The sequence below is a fragment of the Argiope bruennichi genome, chromosome 11, assembly GCF_947563725.1.
Source record: "Argiope bruennichi chromosome 11, qqArgBrue1.1, whole genome shotgun sequence".
Lineage (NCBI taxonomy): Eukaryota > Metazoa > Arthropoda > Arachnida > Araneae > Araneidae > Argiope > Argiope bruennichi.
The window spans coordinates 74,001,155-74,018,990 of NC_079161.1; the positions used below are offsets into that span (position 1 = coordinate 74,001,155).

Here is a 17,836-nt window from a genome sequence, read left to right on the forward strand (position 1 = left end):
TATGGAAAAAAAAATCACTGGATGCAAATATGAATTATTTTAAGCTACTAAAACAATATTCCTTTTAAGTTTGGACAGCAACCTGAAGCAAAATTTAAAATTTAATTTAAAAATTAAATTTTAAAGTGTTTAAATCACTTATTATTAGAGGTAGAATTAATTAATTATAATTTCATGGAGATTTAAGATCAATGAGTCTGTGTGATCTGTTTAAAATATAATCATCACTGGCTTGCAGCTATCATACAAAGAGTTGACAATTTAGTAGCAGATTTTCTACTACGTTCTTAAGCCTTAACCCAATATATTAAGTTTGAAATATCACAGAATTTTTGGTTATTTCTGTTCAGTTTTGTAACCTTAATGATGATTATAAATTCAATATAAAAGAATTGAACAATACACATAAAATAATATCGTCAGATAAAGATAAATGAGGTCATACTTAACTGAAATCTTTTATAAGTAAAGAATGGAATAAAAAAAAAAAAACATTTCCATGAAAATAAATGCTCAGAATTCAGCACCTCATAAACAAATATTTCGCTATATTCATATTGAACATTTAATAAACAAAGCCTCTAACTTTTTATGTAAATCTCCAGTAAAACCATAGATTTCCATACTTATTCATGCATAATTCTAAAATCTTTTAAGTACTGATTCTCTTCTATAATGGATCTACAAAAACATGCATTTTTTTAAAAACAATTTTTTTTATACAGCATTTTTAAAAAATAAAAATTAAATGCTTGAATGCAAATAATTTTATGAAATAATTTTAACCATATAAAAATTTTATGATAATGATTGTGATGTCCATTCCACACAATTTCCCCTTGAATTTGAGCAATTGGTATAATCATATCACACATAAGTCTGATTGACTATTTTTGGGGAGGCATTCGCTGATTTTGGGGTGTTTATTTTTGGAGAATTATTAGCCGACTTTGAAGTATGAGTGTTTAGTTTTGGAGATGAACCAATTGAATTGGGAGTATTTATTCTTGGAGTGGCCAGATTTGAATTGGCAATGACGGTATCTCCATTGCTCTTTTCTTCAGGTATGGTGTCAAGACCTTTTGCTCGTCTCAGCTCCTGTGCTATCATTATTTCATTAGTGATGAAATTCTCATGACGAATTCTTTCCATCAATTTCTTTGGAACATCCGGAATCAACCAGCGAAGGAAAGTGGTGATCATTAGAATTATATTCTAAATAAAATAAAATTATTATCATAAATATTGAGAAATTGGTCACCACAGTTGAGGTAACTACAATAAAAATTCTATTTATCCAGAAATATAAATGAAAGAAAATTGGGTCTAAAAATAAGCTAGATAATTTAAAATTGAAAATGCCAATAAAGATTATTAATAATTTTTATTTTATTTTTAATATTTTAATTTTATTATAGAATTAATAAATAACATTATACAACTTTTGTGTATATTAATAAAAATTAATTTTTAAAGTAATCTAAAACTAATTATGATAACATGCACAAAACTTCATAAACATAAAATAAGCAAGGGAAAAAAAAAAAAAAAAAAAAAAAACAGAACAATTTTCTTAAATATACTTAAATTTCTAAAAATATGAACAATTTATTTTTCAATGAATACATTCCTCAGCAGATGCTGCTACTTGAAATTATATAGCCTGTTCATAATAATATTCATGTATGTCATAATAGTATGTCAGTAATGAAAATTAAAAAACCTGCAAATATTTGCATACAATGAAGTAAAGTCAATTCATAATAAAATGCAATAATGTATTAAAAGGAAAAAAAAAAAAAAAAAAAGAAAGAAATGATGAATCTCTGCTTGAAAGTGACTTTTGAAAAGTCTTTGGCATGGATTCATCATTTCTTTCTTTTTTATTCCTTATTCATTTAAACTTAATATTTATTTTTAATTTGGTTAAGTTCATTTCTGTTTTAGAGTAGCAACATTAGTGCACTCTAAATACAATGCATCTTTTATCACTTTTGACTCAGGAAATATTTACTTCTAATTTATTTTCATAAAGATTCCTTTTCTTGGTTGATAGTTCCATAATATTAAGTTATAAGAATAAATATGTATTAAAAATACTGAATTTATTAAACTAGTAAGAATTTTTATTCCATATTTTGCCACATATAGTATAAATTGTAATGGATTTCCCTGGAATATTTAAAATAATTTAAGGAATTTTCTTATGATGAAATATTCTATTATAAACATTACTTACCTCAAACATTAGCACAAAAGCGAATCTAACAGCTAACAAGTGCCAATATTCCTCGTTGAAATTATATCTCTCATCTTCTGGTGCTAAATGTGAATTTCTATGGTCTCGATACCTAAAAAGTACGTAAATTTTATATTCTGCAATTTATTTCAGCCTTCACAATTCACTTTTACTTGGGCAAAAGTACATGCTTTTAACAGTTGGCAAAAGTAGACAAAATTAATTTTAAAAATATTAAATTTTATGTTCCCAATTAGTATTTTTTCTTCAAGTCCATCTTTTTGGATCCTAGTTCAAATAATAATGAAAATTCATTAAGAAAAATAAAAAAAATAAACATGTGATTTTAGACCACCTTATCGATCATCTCATAGATAATATCCCAATCTACAACAATTGTATTCAAAACTTCATAAATCAACCTGATTTGAAACCAGAAGATAGAAACGTTCATTTATTTATTAAAAAGGTAAAGTTTCAAGAAAAATTTTCAGAATATGATTCCTTAGGACAAATCGACTGTCTAAAATTTAGACTTCATAATTTTTTGAAGTATATTTAGAGATCAAAGAAAAAAAAAATGAAATCTGCAATCTTAAATTTCAAGTTATTATGTGAGAACATTATTATTTTTTAAGTCATTATTTGTCTTAATTAATTTAAGTCATTAACTAGTTTAAACTGGTTTCAAACAATCACGAGATTTCTTTCTCTTTCTCTCTCTGTACATATATATAATGATATTTTAAAATTTAATTCAATCCTAATTAATTACCTAATTTTTAGCCTAATTCAGCCCAAGTCAAAGTCATTCTAAAACATTTTTTTTTTCCTGATCCCATTCCACTTTTACTATTTAATTAATTCAACTGATGCTTTGTAAAAATGATTGTGTCAGCGGTTGCCACGTGCCGAGTGATGGGACAGAGAATCGCTGATGTAAGCAGATTCTTCTAAAGGACCCCTCTATTTCCTTTGTCAAGGTCGACAGAAATTCTTGTCAAAATCGACACGTGTCAGAAATCTCATGTTATATAAGACCAGGGATAATTTATTTCTATATAATTAATTAATTAATAAAGGATAGTTAATAAAAATTTTGACAATATACTGTTATTATTTTGTTCAATATATTATTATTATTTCTTCCACATTTTAATATATATGGGATATAATCATCTCAAAAAAACCAAACAAAAAAAGGGCAAAATTGATAAGTTTTTGCTTTTTAACACGATATTTTGGTATGTATACTTCAACAACATATGTAAATTGTGTAATGAAACAATGAAATATACAATGAAACAGACATGCTGAAAAATTATTTAAAATGCTCTAAAGGACACAAAATTGAGAAGTAAAAAAAAAAAAAAAAAAAAAAAAAAAAAGATTTTTAACTAAAAATTAATCGAAATTTTAATATTTTGTCATAGTAATTTTAAAGCAAAATTTTGTAAAAACTTTTTTTGTCATGTCTTTTAACATTATAAAAATAAGCCTCTCAGAATGTAACTCTTATTTATGCACACCTTTTATATTGAATTTTAATAAAGCTTAAAGGATATTTTTTAGATAAATTTAAAAATAATTTTCTTTATTTTAGTAACTGGAACTATCAGACAAGAGACAAACTGAAAAAAAAGAAAAAAAAGATGAACTTTAAAAAATATTAAGTTGCGTCACATTAATAAATGAGAAGTAAAATAAATATGATTAATTGTACAATAACATCAATAAATTAATACAAAAAGTGTTTGAGATATTAAAAACATCATAGAATTACTACATCAAAGGAAACTATCAAATTATTACATCAAATCATTTAAGAAATGTTGAAATTTTATTCTGAAAGTGATGTAATCCACATTTTTATGGAAAAGTGACACGTCTAAGGTTAAATATCATTACATTTTGGCAATATCAAATAATTATTTATGAGCATATTATTGTTGCAATATAATTAAGAGTCAATTTTAAAAATAAAATAAACCAAGAGAAATCAAGCCTAAAAATTATCATGCTAAGATATTTCAGACAAGAAGAAAAAATCTGCTTTAACCCTTTGAAGTGCACAAACATACATTTCCTGAATTTTTTAAAATTATTTAATTATTTTACATGCTTAGAGTCTAATGGAAGAGAAAATACCTTTAAAAAATTTATAATAGACTACACCACGAGGGGGGGGGGATTGGTTTCACTAGAGTACCACCGCACACCTACGACATATTCTTCTTATGAATAATCAATACTTTTTAATTCGTTTTTAACAATTATTTATTATTTATTTATGAAAATACTAAACTACAATACTAAAATACGAAACTACTTATACAATCTTACAATAAAAAAATTATAAAAGAAAAATAAATAATTTTAATAACAAGTAATCCTCAAATAAAGCTAATAATGGCAAGTTCTTTATGTGGCATTTAGACTTTAAATACAAACAATACTATATTCAAGTTATGAAGAAACATAATATTTAAATTAACCATTTAAAATTTAAGAAAATTATACTATATTAGAAAATATAGTATACATCCCCAGAATACGGCTGCTTGCTAATACAAGAAGAACACAAATGAAATTCACCCATCATATTCCTGTAAACCTTACTCAAATGTAAATAAATTCCTCACCCATAAAACACACAGCAAAACTCATATAAATTATCAGCCACTTGACTAAGAGAATCAAACGAAGAAAAACAGACCTGTTTCACTAAAGTGTTTCAAGTGGTAGAGAATCTCATGCTGTAGGTGTGAGGTGGTATGTCTCTGAAACCACTTAAAATGATGCCAAGTATGGTGAACTTTTAATTCGCAATTTGATTTGAAAAAAAATGTGTATGTTGTAGACAGCTTTCATACAACAAATTTATGAGCGCATTTTGAATTTGTTTGTTTTTTGCTTGCTGAAAAAAAATTGAAAGTGTTGAGAAAAAGCACCAAAAATTTGATACGTAAGAAGAATATCAACTACTGTGCTAACATCTACAGGCAATTATTAAAGTTAGAATGTTATTTTAGAACCTTTGGTTTTCAGCAGGAACCACTGCATGTTTAGAAATAATTTTGAGAAAGTGGTGGTTTCACTATGATACCATCGTGCGTCAAAGGGTTTAAATTTTTTTATTTTTTTTATTTAAATACAATTTTATAGAATATTTTCATTCATTTATCTTACCTACAAACCTCCACATCAACAGGGTCTTTATTTCCAGGTAATATAAGAGGTTGTGGATCTACGCCATCTGGAAAGTGTGAAGTGTTAAAATATGAAAGACTGTAGTTAACAAAACCATGCAGAGAGTAGTCAGGCGACCAAGCTATGCGATAGACAAGGCGAGGTATCATATCTGATGTAAAAGCAATAATGATTCCCTGCAAGAGAGATTTCATAAATATAAACATGAAATGTTTGCAAATATGGTTATTTGGTATGTATTATGGCATCAATATATTTGTCACAGAACATTTTTCTATCAATCAAAAGAAGCAAAGAAGTACTGAGTAAGTACAAATGATAGATCCGATTTAAAAAATCATATTTTCGAAACTATGGCACATATTACAATAGGTAATACATGAATTTAAAGAGAAATATACCAAGTTTTTTTCAATTATAAATTTTCGATGCATGACTCTCTTGAACATGCATCCCATCTATATTCCAATTTGTTCTAAACATTTTGTTTTGTCTGTTATTTTTGATATAACTCCACAAAAAGAAATCATTGAGACAAGAAGACATTGACATTGTTCATGTATCACCAATGCCGAAAATGCTCAAAGAATGAATTTGTGCAGCATTCAGAACCATTGACTGAGTGATGTTACAAAATGTTTGGAACAAATTGGATTACAGATTTGATGTATGCTGTATAACAAAAGGGTCACACATCAAACATTTGTAACTGAAAAAAAACTTGATACATTTCTTTTTAAATTCATATATCACTTATTGTAATGTGTGCAGTAGTTTTGAAAGTATGATTTTTTTAAAATCCCACTCATTATTTGTACTCGCCCTGTATTTTTATTATTTCGTATATTTAAATTGCAATAAGATGTACAATACAGTGATGAAAATTGAATATATATTTTAGATTTTTTTCCACTGATTTTTTTTTCCACTGATTAAATTCAAAATTTGACACACATCTACAATGTTGATGGCTAGACCCCAAATCGAATATTATCTGGCTAAGTAACTATGTTTTTGAGATATTATTGAGCACACAGCCTGACAAATAAAATTCCAAACCAGCGGGTGTGGTCTCCTAAAAACTTTCTTGCAAACTCTCCAATAAACTTGCCTTCCGGAAAATGCCTTACATGCAATGGCGTACAATAGTTAAGAAATATTAACCTTTGGCATGAATTTAGCATTTTTTACTGGATCTATCCATGTCATTCTTGGTGAGTTTTTGGAGATTAATTCCTGGCATGCAGTTCATAGTATTCAAAAATCGAATTTGTCTTTTAGATGCATTTTTTTCTACTGAAAAAACTGACACAAAACTATACTTGTAGTCACAAAATCTCAAGAAAAAAATTTGATATATATAAGCCACTGCTTTTTTTATTATCATGTCTACATGTTTCTGAAAGTATAGACTGACAAACAGTCAACCGGTAGTAGGATTTGGCTCAAAACTTGTCAGATGTATACACTATGATGTAAAAATCTGTGTACTGAATTTTATCAATCAAGCTCTTTTCGTTTTGTAATTTTCATGTTAACTTATCATCGAATAGTTGGACAGATGCCTTCTGAACAATTTTGCTCAAAATCTGACAGAAATCTACACATTTGGTATAAAGGCCATATATTAAATTTCATCCATAAGCTGAAAGGTGGAGATTCGTCAAAATCTTGAGATCGAATTTTTTGACAATTACATTACTTTGTCTTTACTACACATATGAGAAAGTAAAAATGTGTTTCTGAGACTCAAAAAGGTTTATCAAAATCTCCAGATAATATTTTCAGATTGCACTTATTTTTTTAAATAATCCTTACTTTTTGAATATAAGGAAGTAAAATTTGTATATGTCCATATATAAATAATCATTTAATACACATATAAATTATATGAATGATTCTCTTTGAAAATGCTAAACTGCATAATAAAATATAGCATATATATTTATAAATTAAAGAGTAACTAATAGCAAACAACATAGCAATTTCAAGTACGGAAATAACATCCAAGGTCAACAACAACAAAAAAGTGATAACTTTTATTTGCAAGATACTCAAGATCAAAAGTAACCCCAACTTTCTATATTAACCCTTTAAAGGGCCATTTTTTTCTAGTCATATTATGTTAAAATATTTTTAGACTAGAAATTAGAATAAGAAAAGTGATTCATTTATCTTATTAAATAAATTTAATTTGATTAATTAATTAATTTGATTATTAATAATTAAGTAACAAATCAAGACACATCATTTTGTCTGAAATAAAGAACTGAAGCATCTAAGTTCTGACTTACTAAAAAAATTTGTCAGAACTTATGCCAACCTACATAATTTCATACAAAGATTGATAAATTTGGTGGGAAGCGTACTTCTCACGGCCCTAGAAAGGGTTAAATAAAATAGTATACAGAAAAAAAAACCCATTTCTATATAACACTTCATTAATTCAATGACTTGTTAAAAGAAAAATACAAAAATTGACATAAGTTGACGATCTATCCCTTAACATCTTTAGATCAGCCAAACGCATGTAATTAATTTTGAGAACACTATAAATGATTTGAATGTCTTTAAATTTGAAGATATTTAAAAGAACATAAATACTTTTCAAAAGTAATATTTATACCAAAAATTTCTGGGTGCAAATAAATATATAAAAATACTCACATTAGTTAAGACAGCCAACTTTCCTATAGAATCCAATATTCGATACCAAATACCTAATAAGATTAAATAATTTGTCAAATTAATCAGGAATGAAGATAATTTGCATTAAAGTAATGGGAAAAAAAAGGAGGAACTACTAGAAAAATCAATTAAGTAAAAGCAGAAAATATTAGAAAAAATACTTTTGTTTAACAGAAATACTAAATGAAGTTAAAGAAGGTGGATGAAAAGTAATTAAAAACATTCAGTGCAAATGTTGTTTCATTCACATAAGGACAAAGTTTCATTAAAGACAAATATGAAATGCCATCCCCCCTCCACACAAATTCTCTTAAAAGATTAAATTTTTAGAAGGTTCTGAAAATGTAACACTGATGCATATTTATGTTGATATCATTAAAATTTTTTACAAATGAATATTTTTATACACTAAATTGTATTTCCAACATGGATATATTCAAGAAATTCATTAATGTTAAAAGACATGGAACACAAAATTATAACCACTAGCTGCCATGCTGAAAGGCTCGCAACTGAACAACTGATACACTAAACCAAATGAGTAAATTATAGTCAGGGTTAATCCATCACACTGCTTCTAGGCAGATACAGCCAGTTCAGTACATCACTGGTAATCAGATATCAATCCAGACAAGAAAAACATGTTTGTCTCAATTAATTCGAACAGTACTGTACAAACAATCTGTCATTTGTACAGTTAATATTATATTTATGACAAAATTAAAATCTCATTTCAATAAAGTACATTTTTTAAATCCATTATTGAGCGTCCAAATAAAATGTCAATGTGTTTATTGTAGAGATTTGGTACTTAAGTAATTGCAGATATTCAAGTCTAAACAAAATACTCACCTATATTTTGTACTCTCACACCAACAGGTCTTCGGTGAGAGAACACTAATTTATGCGCATCGAGCCGAATCTCGAAAATGTTATTCAAAAGAGCAAATAGAGGAGCTAGTGGAAAGGCGGCAACAAAAATGGTGACAAAGCCAAACTGCAAAACTGATCAAACAAATTTTCATCAGATTAATGAGCTAAATATTTATTACATAAAGTAATTTATGTCAGCAAAAAGTGAAAGTTATAATTTGGTAACATAAAATCAATTTAAACAGTTAAAATAATAAAATACAACTTCACCTTGATGTATGAGCCTGACAAATGTAAAAAAAATTGAAACAAAACACAATTTCAATATATATAATAACGTAAATATTTTTTCATAATTTTAATCTGGTTTAGGGTATTGGCTAGAATGGAATTTAGTCATAAATCAAAGATTTACTATATATTGCTAGTTTTAGGAAATATTCAAAATAAAAAATTAAAAAATTATATACATCCCAAGTTACGATTATCTGTTAAAATTATGTTATTATCATCATGGATTAAAATCAATTTTATAATTTCAAAATCAAATAATTCATTTCAAATGCTATTAATAAAAAGAGAGAGGTGAAATGAAAATAAATAAATAAATAATGAAATGTAAAATTTTTCAAACCGACAGTTTCTTATCTTTAACAGAAAATGAGGGATTCAATACATTTTGAAACCTGAATTTTAAAATTACTGCGCAGAAAAATTTCTCAGTTAATATTTTGTGTTAATTGGATGACTTTTCACACGTATTTATCAAAAGTATTATTTTACCTGATTTTAGGGGAAAATAATCAGTGCATCACCAAAAAAGAAAGAATTAACATTCTAAAATAATACATTCAGCACATCCGATATAATTTATTAAGTGCTGAGAATTTGTCTTTTAAAGAATGGTCATTTATCCTGAAAAACTTTTAAAATTAAAACTATACTATATCTAACATTTTAATTTTTTGTTTCATTCAAGCATTTCTCTCCAATATAAAGTAGGAAAAAACTTTTTCCTCATGAGAGAATTTATCATTTTCCACATTTTTTTATTTAAAGAGTTTTCCTGTTCATCAGATCAGGAAGAAGTTTAAATCTTTGCACCCTACTCATTTGGCATAATGCAAAATTAGGACACCAAGAAACATGAAAATTATTTTTCTTTAAATTCAAATTTTCAACACTATAATTGCAACAAATTTTCTACATTCTCTCTCTCGCACACACACACACTACTTTTTTAAAAAGAGGGTCTTTGTTTTTAGTTATTTGTTTCAATTTTTATCATTTATTCACTAAGTGTTATTGTTACCAAGAAGAAAACAAAATCAATATTTTTCTTTCCTTTATTTTCATAGCTTTATTTTATGTTACTGCAGCTCAATTTTGCTGATATATCAAATAACCTGCAATACAACATAAGTTCTACTAGTTGATTTTACAAACAGAAGTTTCAAAATAATAAATGTAAAATAATCAGTAGAATAAACACATACTCATTTCTAAATATTCAAAAAATAAATGAGTTGGACCCCACTCTGCAAGAGCATAATCTTCTTCCCATCGACTGGTTGTAGATTTTCCACGTTTTTTAATTTGCCACCTTTGGTATACCCATATTAACCACCTAAATAAAAATTAAAAAATATATATAATTTAAAAATATGAAATGTTTTAGTTATGATGATTTTGATAAATAAAAGCAATTCATCAGAAATGAACAGAGACATTGATGAGTAATTCAAACTGAATGGAATTTTAAGATGTTTCAAAGCGGAATGTTAAAAATGGATGATATGAATTAAATAAATTTATTTTAATATTTAAAAACATATTTTGATATCAAAATTCTAAGAAACTTATGATAACAGGCTTACTAAATGGAAGAGTGAAGTAATAAAATAATAAATTTCCAGGTCATAACAATATTTAATTTTACTCTAAATTTACATGAATTAAGATTGATAAACAAGATTAGGAATTTTTTTTATCAATTTAAGCACTCAAAATGCATCTTTTATTTTAAAAAAAAATCTCTATATGAATGATTACCGATTTTTTTTTTTTTTTTTTTTTTTGCAATGCAAAAGTACCTATTTAAAAGACTTATAACAGCATAACACTACATTCTAATAACTATGCAAAAGTTAATTAATCAAATATTCTGCATAATGGCTCTATTTTTATAGTCACTATTTGACTGATAGAGCTCCCATTTAAGCTACAAATTCTAGTAAATGAGTTTTTCAAAAATTTTAATTTTTGTGCAGTATTCTTACTTTATAATATTCCTGTTTATTTAAATCAATGCAAAGTATAATAAATAAAGAACATAAATTGTTGTTTAAGTTTCAGAATTTTATTTTGAAAGTTCACATAAGCAGAAATTTAAAGTCTCATTCTTCGCATCAATTTCTGAAGTTACTTCAAGAGAAAAAGCAGGTCACCATTGTCAATTTTAAATAGTGGGCATTTGTCCTCCAAGGACATCTTCAGTGATAATTCGCTTTACATCTTACATCCCTTGTTTGAAAAGAATTCCAACCTAAGCCCATCTTATCGATTTAGAACTACATGGCCAGATTGGACCGGGTTAGTTGTGAAAGAGTTAAATACAATCTACATTGAAGTAACTTTAAAAAAAATCCATATTAAAAAGTAAAAATGTTAATTCAATATCTTTTGAGCTTTTTTTTAGTAATGGAGATCTTGAAATTTTTTATAGGTAAACCTTTTTTGTTTCTTTTTTTATTACAGAAGATTATTATGCTCTTAACTTGTATTCTTCTTAACCGACTGAAGAAGCAGAATTTAACTATTGTTACCTGGTTACAATAGTTATCATACTTGAAAGATAATAGCAAAAATATCCGGCAATTGTAATATTGACTGATGTTGTTAAAGTTGATGTAACTGGCATAGTGAGATCTTCAATGATGCTGAAAGTAGAAGATTAAGTTAGGACTGTCAAAGAATGGAAATTATTTCAAACTTCCATTCTGAGGGAATCAGTGCCCATTCTAAAAATTTTTTTTAGTTAAAACTTCATCATTAAAAAAAAAAGAAGATTTAAAAGTTTATAAGACATTTAGCTTTTAGGATAATTTTTGGGCTTCCTTAAGGAATATTTTTTCTATCATTTATATATAAAGTAAGTCAAGATGCAAAACAATATGTTTTTCAATATATATCAAAAATGAAGTTATTAAACATGTTTACTTAATATATTATATGCATGGTGAATCAAATGATTAATATACTTGAATTCTTCAGAAATGAAACAGAATATTAAACAATTTAAATAGAATATTATTTTCAAATTTTGTAAATGATAATTTTTTTTTATTATGAAAAATAAACAAATTTTTCATAGTAGAAATTTTTTTTTTTTTTTTTTGGAATTAAAAAAATGAATTTTTGTAATATCACATTGTAGCACAAATTACAAACATGTAAATGCATTATTAGATTTAATTATATCTTTCAATAGGGTTTTCAAGCTATCTATTGCCTTTTAAATGAACCAAAATCTTTATAAATGGAATTACAAGAAAAAAGATAAATTATCTTACTAAATGGAGGGATATATTGAATTAACTCAGCGATTATTAAAAATAAATATACATATACTATGAATCACAAGATCAAGATTACAAATTATATGAAATGAAATTAATCCTTTTAAATACATTACAATTAAATATGATTGATGTATCCAATAATTATGAATATAATTTGAAAGAAATTTTTTAAATTATGTGCTATATGGGAACTCAAAGCCTTTTGTAGTGGAGATTTTGATGATAAAATAGGAAATTACTTTTCTCCTTTTCCAAAGAAAAGATCATATCTGCTGTTTTCCACAAGCTTTCATAGAATTACTGTTCTTATTTATCCTTACTGCTAATCGGAATATCCATTATAATTAGCATACGATAAAGAGTGTTAAATGGTAATATTAGTATTCAACACAGGGAGTCAAAATCTAAATTGTTTATTCATACAGCTATCATAAAAACCGTAAAACAAAAATAAAGAAAAAATAATCACTGACAAATAATATTTTTAATGCATATGAATATAGGAATGCATTCTTTATGTCTGTCTAAAGATTTATATAAAATGATGGGAAAAAAATGGAAGATATATAAGCATAATTTTAATTAACAAATGAAAGAAAGAAGAAAGAAATGATACTGGTATATTATTACATATTATTGAAAAAATAATTTTTAAAATTGAACCTTCATTATAAAATAAGAATTTTCATCACATGTCATGAATACTAATTATACATTTCATATTTATACAATTTACAGATATGCAAATACGCTTTTAATTAACAAAAAATCTATTTGATTTGCTGATTGTCCATGAATATTAAATTCAGCATTATAAATTGAATTAAGTTCATTGCATAATTTTTCAATACTGTTTTTGCAAACAAAATAAGATTGAAGTTTATAAATAGTGTCCACTACATCTTAAAAAAAAATGAAAAAGTTTCTTCTCATTCTTCTTCATCAACACTTAAATTAATACTTTATTTGGAAATAGCAGGGAAGAAAAAGGGAAGATTTCTTTTTAATAACAATAAACAAATAAAGACTGAAGCAGAAAATTTATTAATTCTAAAAAAAAAAAAAAAAAAATGTATAATTTAAGTTTTTTAACATCTAGGTAGTATCAAAGAAATATTTTATCAGTAATAGTTTAAGTTTAAATATAAACTGAACCTATAATAAAATGCATAAACGAGAAGCCTATAAATAGATTCTAACTGCATACTTAAACTTTGTGCAGAGCATCAATTTTAGAATTAGTAAAAAGATATGCCTATGACATTCATTAAAATATGAGAACTGTAGAAAATATATAGCAAAGTAATAAAATTACTTACGGCCACAAGACTTCCATTAGGTTATTCAGAGCTTGTTTTCCAACCATAATAATAGCAAGTTGTATAGCTAGCTCCATGAGGCAACCACCTGTTCCACACTGTATATAAAATATAAAGAAATCAGTCACTTTAAAGGGTACATTCAAATCATACATTAGAATATATATTTTTAAAGAAAATTAAAAGGTTGCACTGAGAGTTAATTCATTGGATTAAGTGAATGTTCTACAAAAGCATAAACTTTATAAAACAAAATATTTACTTTTAATTAAAACCTATCATTCCTATTGACTAGTAATAATAAACATGATAGTAAAAAGATAAATATCGGTAATCAATGAAATATGTTACAATTTTTTTTAACACATTAATGCAATATTTATGGACTAATATACAGTCTGAAAATTCTGTCATAATGGCATATACAATTTAGCATATATAATGCAAAAATTATTCACAATTCTTGACAATTCTTCTGTTAAGCCAAAATCTGTCAAGTATTTGGCATGTAATTATTTCTTGAGTAGTAAGTATTGATATAGAAAAGATTTTTCAAAATTCTAATTAAAATTTTAATAAAAAACTAATTAAAATTTTGGGCATATTACTAAGTATAATTTTTTACACTACTCTAAAATTTTAAAACTAATTATACTTTTAAATAATTAATCTTGCCTTAAATTTTAAAAATATTTTAAAGTGTATTTAATAATACTTTTCATTACATTATTTAGAGGATTTATACAAATATGCATCATAACAAGATTAAACATTTTCTTGTATGACCATTATCAGAGCTGTCTTGTTAGACCATTAAGATTAAAATTTAAAAGCAAGATACAGATAGATGAATTAAGACTGCATGATCCACTACTGGGATTTAAAATGATTATACCACTTAATCTTTTTTGACTTGATGCATTAACAATAGGAATTGCTTACCCTTTGCTCTGAATCAGATACAATTGAGTTTTATCAATAGCAAATGGAAGTCTTAATTAATCAATTTTGTGAGTATACATATATATATAATCAATCTTCATAAAAAATTGAATTTGGATTTCTTATTTTATGTAAATTTTAAGAGTATTTAAAATTTGTGAACACTCTGTTTGCTAAATCTAATCTTATGAATTAAAGGTAAATTTTTTCTATAAAGTCTTTCGCCTTTGATTTTTGAGCTTTATCCCTATTTGTGCATATCTAAAGCAGCCCTATCCTTGCTTAATTTGGGTAAATGGGTTTCCAAGATTGTTAGACAGACACTTAGAAAGTTAAAACAATCTTTCACTGTTTTTTTTATATGAAATATGTTTATTACTGAAATATATTGAAGAAATATTTTACCTTTATCAAATGTATAACAGTAATAGTTCATTTCAAATATTTAATTTTATTTATTGCATCAATCTAAGCTAAAACACAAATTTCTAAAACAAATATGCTGATTTGCACATAATAAGCAATCACTAATTAAAAATTCACCATCCTGGCTAATTCACTTAATTTTAGATTAAAAATCCAAGCTGAAAACAAATAAAAATAGATACTGACAAAATCATGCTAAAACATAAAAATACAATGCAAATATATTACAAAGCAAAGAATTTTGATATAAAACATTACCAACTTAAATTTCTTTTAAACAATCCATTGCTGTTCTTTGATATTATTGATTTCATCACATATCTTGGAATAAGAATGTAATTCATTTTACCAAGATTATCTTTTTTAGTTTATATTTATTTTCTTGTACTAATATTTCTTATAAACTTTTTGTCAACATAACTAATTTACTAAAAAATTTATCATCAAAAAATTAATCTTCTTACATAATTAAATTATTTTTACTTATGCTACAAGAGTGTTAGATGCTTACCTCCTCTTGTCTAAGGCCAAATAATAGATTATATCTTCCAGGATGACCAATGAGTCTAAAAATAAACAAAAAATTTTCAAATTCAAAAACTGTATGTATAATAAAATAGTTGTTTAAAAACAATACAATTATTAAAAACTATTATGTCAATTACAGTTTTAATAATTAATACTTAATAGACAAAGAGAAAAATATCCAATTATATAAATTAGTAAGCATTTAATTAGACTAACTAATATTGTAAAAGTTTGATATAAGTTTTTATTCAAGAGAATTCAGAGATCTGCTGTATACATAAAATTCAATGAATCATGAAGGTCACTATACTGAATGCTGCACATTTATTCAGTTTCAATATGCTTACAGTAGAAAAAAAAAAAGAATTGGTGTAATTCAACATTTATGCAGTTTTTAAAATGAAAAATCATAACTCAATTTTCAAATTATGCCATCAGAACTCGTTTTTAGAGTAGATAAAATGTTACAAAGTTAATTAATGAAAAAAATATAGTTCTTTTTTAAATTTGTAAAATACTATTACTTACTTTCCTTTAAAAAATGCAATGTAAAAAATGGATGAATAATAATTAACAAATTGAAGAAGGAACATTTTCAAAGTAAGACTATCATCAAACTCAGTTTGTGTCCGATGCAGTTCTGGAAAACAAAAGTACACAATAAATCATGTTTACTTTAACCATTTTGCTATTAGAAATTTTTAACAATTACTTCTTCATAAATTTTGCATCATCTCAACATATATATAAAAACATAGTTATATTTGAAATGAATAATGGTAAAAAAAAGTAATTCCCTAGTACAGAACATTTCACTTTATAGCTTTCATATTAATGCAATAAGTTTGATCTTTGGATTGCTTAGATGAAAGATAATTTGGTGAAAGAAAGTTTGTTTATAGTGTGATAGTTTGGTAGATCTTACATGGAATTTGATAACAAAAATTCTAAGGATCAGTTGAAAAAAAAAAAAAATACTGCATATCTAGGTAAGGTAGGCGAGAACATTTAAGGGAAAAAATCAAGGCAATTAATTAGATGAATTATTCTTATTTAAATCAAATTTAGAATAATCAGAAATTTCTCCAAGTATAACAAGTTTCCTCCATTTTCTATTTTAAAATTTAATTAAATTATACATATTTTCATAATTTGCTGATGTATTACTATTTCTTAAATTCATAAAGCTGTTTCTAATAAGCAGTATCTCAGGATTCTTCTCCAATCTCTGAAATTTTTTTAGTATCTATTGAATGAACTCTTTTGGAATTAGGGGATAACAGCCTTTGTTGCCAAAAATCCTATTCTAATCACATTTCAATCAATAAAAATAAATAAAGGCATTATAATTCACTGAAAATATATTCAGCTCTGTTCAAATCAAATAGAGATGAATAGTTAACCTCAAGCCTTATTACAGAACATATCCTTTGCATTTTCTTAGCCATCATACACAGTAGAAGAATTCCATTTAACATATTGTATCAATTCACAGTAGAATTCCCTTTAAAATATAGTACATATTGTATCAAATTTTTAATTTGGGTATTGCATACCCCATTGCAAAATAACAGAGAGAACAGAAAACTTGCTTTTCTCTTACGTAACAAATAAAAACTTTAGTAACTGCTGAAAAAAAAAATGATTTTTATGGCACATACATATTATATATATTTGAAAAAAATTTCATTGATGTTCTGTCAGTAAGGGTCTAAAAAATCTTATACAAATCAATCTTACAGTCATGTTTCTTCACAGCTTTAGGATTCAAAAAATTGATTTGAATATCAAAATTTCCATACTCTAATATTAAGAAAAAGAAACTATGAGAAATAAATTATTTCCCAAATATATCAATTATTGTATGCTTAATTGTTCCTTCAAAAAAAAATTTTTTTTTAAATTAATACTGCTATTTGATATAACAAAAATACAATGGATCTTCCATTTGTATTTGATTTCTTTTGAAAATTTGTTTTATTCAAAAATTTAATTTTCTGACAGTGATATTTTTTCTCTTTCTGACTAAC

At 25.5% G+C, this 17,836-nt stretch overlaps 1 protein-coding gene across 3 annotated transcripts in view; it reads right to left on the minus strand.

The window, feature by feature from the left end:
• Window positions 1-431: 431 nt before the first annotated feature.
• LOC129957417 (anoctamin-5-like) overlaps window positions 432-17,836 on the minus strand; it is a 48,922-nt gene continuing 31,517 nt past the window's right edge. For 2 of the 3 annotated variants that reach the window (XM_056069724.1, XM_056069723.1), the window contains 9 exons: window positions 16,335-16,446; window positions 15,790-15,844; window positions 13,911-14,008; window positions 10,507-10,637; window positions 8,990-9,142; window positions 8,117-8,169; window positions 5,429-5,625; window positions 2,240-2,351; window positions 432-1,215 (listed from right to left, as the gene is read on the minus strand). In XM_056069724.1, coding sequence (XP_055925699.1) covers window positions 868-1,215; window positions 2,240-2,351; window positions 5,429-5,625; window positions 8,117-8,169; window positions 8,990-9,142; window positions 10,507-10,637; window positions 13,911-14,008; window positions 15,790-15,844; window positions 16,335-16,446 — 1,259 coding nt within the window. In that variant the 3' untranslated portion in view covers window positions 432-867. The remainder of the gene's footprint in view (window positions 1,216-2,239; window positions 2,352-5,428; window positions 5,626-8,116; window positions 8,170-8,989; window positions 9,143-10,506; window positions 10,638-13,910; window positions 14,009-15,789; window positions 15,845-16,334; window positions 16,447-17,836) is intronic. The other variant, XM_056069722.1, reaches the window with a different exon arrangement.